At 30.7% G+C, this 5,421-nt stretch overlaps 1 protein-coding gene across 1 annotated transcript in view; it reads left to right on the forward strand.

The window, feature by feature from the left end:
• Positions 1–215: 215 nt before the first annotated feature.
• Positions 216–5,421, forward strand: part of LOTGIDRAFT_157061 (hypothetical protein) — a gene marked incomplete at its 3' end in the record, with an annotated part of 6,810 nt that continues 1,604 nt past the window's right edge. Inside the window, exons 1-5 of the mRNA XM_009048318.1 lie at positions 216–406; positions 1,740–1,883; positions 4,536–4,629; positions 4,885–5,020; positions 5,408–5,421. Coding sequence (XP_009046566.1) covers positions 287–406; positions 1,740–1,883; positions 4,536–4,629; positions 4,885–5,020; positions 5,408–5,421 — 508 coding nt within the window. The remainder of the gene's footprint in view (positions 407–1,739; positions 1,884–4,535; positions 4,630–4,884; positions 5,021–5,407) is intronic.

The raw sequence follows: 5,421 nt of genomic DNA on the forward strand, positions 1-5,421 counted from the left end.
GCTAGATTTCCCCAATTCTCGCAATGACATCACTTTCATTAATATCTTCTTTGCTCTTTTATTAATTTTTTCAAACTGATAGAACAATATATTTTATTTATTGAAAACGAAAATTGTTTGAAATTTTTATAAAAATAATTTAATCAAAATCTTTGTTGACATGGGTTTGTTTTCATCTTCGATCACGTGATCAAGTAACGTGATCTAAATAGGCATGGTGGCTGTCAAGTAAACGTGCTTCAAACAAATATTACTCATTTCAGGTTCCACGTAGTTTACTATCAAGATGTCTGAAAATATTCAAATTATATCAAACAGCTCTGTCAGAGTGTTAATTACATCTGTAGCCAACCAGTTCGGCGTGGAAAGGAGGTTCCCGAAAGACATAACAATCGCAGACTTCAAGGTAGGCCAAAATAACTGGTGGTGTGTGTAAATTGCCAACTTATTTACTTAAGATTCTTGATACTAACGAAGCCATACGAATCATAAGGCCTTGATGAAACCCTTATACATTAGAATATTTCATTGTTAGTTACTAGTACCAGTATACTGTTAGATCTACTAATGTATTCACTTTGCAGTTTGACTACTCCGGCTACTGCGCTACTTATTACATTATGTACAGTGGTGTAACCTATTTTCGTGGATATAAGGATTCAATACCGAATTTCGTCAAAGTTATAAAAACAAATTTTTTTTTTATGTCTTAGATGTTTCCTCAGATATTCTACAAAATAATTAAAATTGGATTATTTTGATTTCCTTTATTAATCCTCCACTTTGACCCATATTTCATGAGCAACCAACTCGGTAACGGCGACAGAATGCGTCACCTATTTTCATGTACAACGTTTGATCTATAAATAAGTCTAGAAAAACATGTTGTATGGATACTGGGTGTTATAATTAACTTCTCTTAGTATTTATCTTTAATATCAATTGATTATAACTAGTGACAATTCCTTCAAAGAACCACGATTTTGAAATAAAATAGTGACTGACAAAATAAGATACGTAGCGTGATTTATTGCTAAAAGTCATTGAAACAACATAAGAATATGGTCCACTTTGTGTTCCATAGAAATTTTCTGCTGACACGAAATCCGCTAGTTGATCACATGACTTCATTCGTTGGACTACATTCTAGCAGTCGACACTTGGAATTCCGATTACCGCTTGGGATTGTAAGGAAATTCGGCCGATAAAAAATGGTGACGTTTGGTAATAAATGAAATCCGCCATTTTGTATTTGTCAAAGTATACATTAATACATTTTACCTTGCTTGAAACTACTGGATTCATTCTACTAGCTGATATTGTAGAGAAAACCCATGTTTATTAAAACAAACTAATGTGGAGGTCGCACATGTAAATTATTAATCCTTTCTGGAAATCCACGAATAATAGGTTTCCACGAAATTAGGTTACTTGACTGTATAATTCAAATAACAGTATATCTAGTAAACTAGACAATTATATTAAGTATAAGTACTTATTCATTAAAAATACCACATGATATTTAGGTCCTGAAAACGTGCAGATATCTGTAGTAAACTTACTACTATGTAGGCCTACTAGTTAATTGTATTTATGTGCCTGTCTTAACACGCAGGGATATAGCTCTACCTTCTTTTTAATATCATATAGGCCTGTTGACTTTTTCATTCAGATTAATGTAGATATTTTTATATTTGCTTATACTGTATTTTATTTTTCATTACTTATTAAAATTAAAGATGAAGTTAGTTTTATTGACTGGAGGTGGACAAGCAACAATGAAACTGCAATTATTTGGGAAAGATAATAAATTAATGTGTGTTATGGATGATGATTCAGCCCTACTTGGTTCGTATCCTGTAGATGATGATATGAGAATACATGTAGGTACACTATTTGGTTATTGCACTGCTTTGTTTTGCTTTGTTTTTTTTTTTTTTTTTTTTTTTTTTTTTTTTCGAATTCTGGTCAGAACGCCCAGCCAAAACTATACATGCCACATAAATACTGTTAACATTTCTCCCGTTAATGCCGCGAGACTAAATCTGATAAATGTATTTTCATGCATTTTTTTCCAACCGGAAATGACATAGAACAAAATCCATTATTTACGTTTTTGCTAATTTTCGGCTCCAATTTTGATCGGATTTTGATCGATCTTTTTTTGTTAATAAGTTCGCGCTAACGGCTATAATATAGCAATTAAAAAATTCTAAAATTTAAACTTTTGTCGCTGACTTTTTTAGTTTCAATTTTATTTCGATCGATATGAAAACTTACAGATAGTTAGATATTTTGATTGCAAACTAAAATTAATTTTCAAAGTTTCAATATCACTTCCGGTTTTGAAGTTATTCGCTCGTAAAGTTGAAATTTTAACTTCCGGAATTTTGCAGATATTTGAAAAATTCTTTTTGCAATTAGTTAAAGTAGACCCCATAAACATGTTGAGATGAATAAATTTGACCTGGAAGTATAGGGTCAAACGCCATCTTGATACACCTAATTTTTATAAAACTCAAAATGGGCCTTAGGGGAAAAGCCGATGTGTGTGATGATAGTGTCTATAGAATCTGCAATCGATTGCTAAGAAAATTTTGGAAGCCGATTTTTGAATTTTGGCTTTGTTTATTTTTTAATTACCGGTTATATTTTTTCAGTAATTGTCAAAACTGCTAAGGCATATATCTTGTTACCTTGACCTTTGGTGACCTTGTGACCTGCACAAATGTTGTGGTCCCTAACAAGATCTATCTAAAAATATATTTACTTTTGTCACGCGAAGTTAACTTCCGGTTCTAGAGCCATTTGAAAATCGCAATTTTTATCTTTAAAGAGCTCTGTCACGTGACCTAATTATCATACGACAAAATTTATTTCATTTCCTTAATGAGTGCGATTTCACCTTTCTGAAGATATATCACACTTGATATATTTATCGATATTGCGCTTTTAAAAATTAAAAAATTTTACACTGACGTCTATAGTAACTGTGCGTAATTTGGTTTTTACCGTATAAACTCAAACTTTTAACGTATAACAACGAATATCTCATGATCTAATAATTGTAGATGCTGGAAATTTTGAACATCATTTAACATTGAACACATGATAGCAGACATAGCAAAATTTTGGGGGTGGGCGTGGCACATCCGGGTTAGATTTACATATACATTATATATTTGTAATTTATCATAACTTGCAAAGAATACATTTTTCACTGATAATATTTTGCAGGAAAATAGGTCACTAGTTTGGCCAATATCGTAAGAAGATAAATCACTTCTGGCTTTTTACTTTTAAAAAAGGAATAGCTTACAATTGACTAAATTTTCATTTTTGACCTTCATCTTTGATGACCTTGAACTTTTCAAGGTCAAACGTCATTGATCTTTAATGTCAATTCATGTTTTGATCTATGATGTCCAACACCTCTTTTCGGTTTTACAGGCTTCCAAAAACAGCAATTTTCAAAACTTTTAAGGCTCATATCTCGTGACCTTGACCTGTGGTGACTATGTCGCCTGAACAAAAGTCACAGCCCTTGACAACATCTATCACATGGTGTCTTTGATTTTATTGTACGATGTTTACATCCGTTTTTATAGCCATTTGAATATTACAAATATGACAATAACACAAACCGAGTGCCAGGAATTTTCTTAAATGGTTCGAACATGGATTCCTATATTTCAAAATGTCTAAATATTGAAGAGACTAATCCAATTCCAAACAAAAGAATCAATTCTACAAAAGTAATTTTTAATTTTTTTAAAAAAGAAATTCAAAAATGTGTTAGAATTGTATCATTGACCAGTGAAAAGTTCTAAAAGAAACATAAGGGGTATATTATCTTGTAATTTACAATACAACATTAGAAGGAAAATCTGTGAAAATACTCTGGTACCATGAAACCTATCAAATAAGTATAATGAAATATACTATGCATCATTCTACCAGGATGCAACGCGGGCGGCTCTAGTTTTAATTATAAGCTGATAGCTATTTCTAATCTTGGTTAACATGTGAAACTTGGATGAACTTGAATAAATCATCTTCACTATTCTTCACTCATAATGCCAGTTGACCCAGCTGTAAATGGGTATGGATAGTCCAGGAAAGATTAATACTAAGAGGTTTGGCCAAGCACCAGCTGGTAGAATGGATCCTCATGAATGTCTTTCTTTCTTTTCATTGTGGAAGCTGAATATCTTTGCTACATATCTATACATTTGCTTCATTAAAATGGAACAAATTTTTGCTGAAAAGGCTGCTAGTTTTGACATTAACACATCACACATCTTTGAATATGCTATCTGATTAAAATGAAGATTTAGATGTTTTATATTGTGTTGTTTTCTACTGGTTATTATCATATTTTTGATACAGCAATTGTTATTGTATTGTTGAATACATGCATGTCTATAAACTATTATCTTTGATAAATTTGATACCAATATAATGATTATTTACCCAATGAAGGAAATAAACCAATTAAGATGATTATAACATGCTATGTATTATTATCTATTCAGGTAGAAGATAAAACTATTCAACTAGGAGAATTTGAAGATGTATCAAAAGTAGAGAAATATGAAATGAATGAAGATGAATATGAAAAACGAACAGGTACCTTGATTGATTTGTTATTTTAACTAAGAGATGTCTCATTCACATAACATTATTTATAACTTAATTAATTTATTAGATATGATGTCTAAGCTAGCAGCGTGATATTTGACTGTAATTTTGATCAAGTCTTAAAAGCTAGATTTGTTTGTTTGTAAAGATATTACATCAAAATTGTTGTTATTACTTTAATTGGAGAAACAATTGCGGTGGGAACTTAAACTAACAATTTCTAAAATTATATTCATATTGCAGATTCTGTAAGGGCATTTAAGGAAAGAAATAAAATGGGTAGATTTAATCCTGAATTACAGAAATTAAAAGCAGATGAAAAACAACAAAAAGATTTATTAGAGAAGGAAAAAGCTGAAAGTATGAAAATAGGAGACAGGTAAAACACTCTATATAGTCAGTTATATAGTCATATATTAAGGGATTTTACCAGATGGTTACACAATTAAATTGAATATGGTTAATGTTATTATGGTAGTTTGACAGTTTGGACTCTACTTTCTTGTATTAATTTTGAAATATTTATATCATAGTCATAATGTAGAGTTGTTAGTTAATAGTAAAACTGGAACTGTTTTAATAAAAATTTATTATCAAATGTAGTTTAGACTTCTATCAATTTCCTATTTGACAATTTTAACAAAACCAATACTCTGTTGAACATTGGGAGACAGAATTAAGACACAATTCCTGTTTTCATAAACAAACTCCTCTTAACTGTTATGTTGGTATATGATCTAATTGAAATGTTTATTTGATTGAATAGATGTGAAGTAAGAG

This window comes from Lottia gigantea (genome assembly GCF_000327385.1).
Source record: "Lottia gigantea unplaced genomic scaffold LOTGIsca_12, whole genome shotgun sequence".
Classification (NCBI taxonomy): Eukaryota; Metazoa; Mollusca; class Gastropoda; family Lottiidae; genus Lottia; species Lottia gigantea.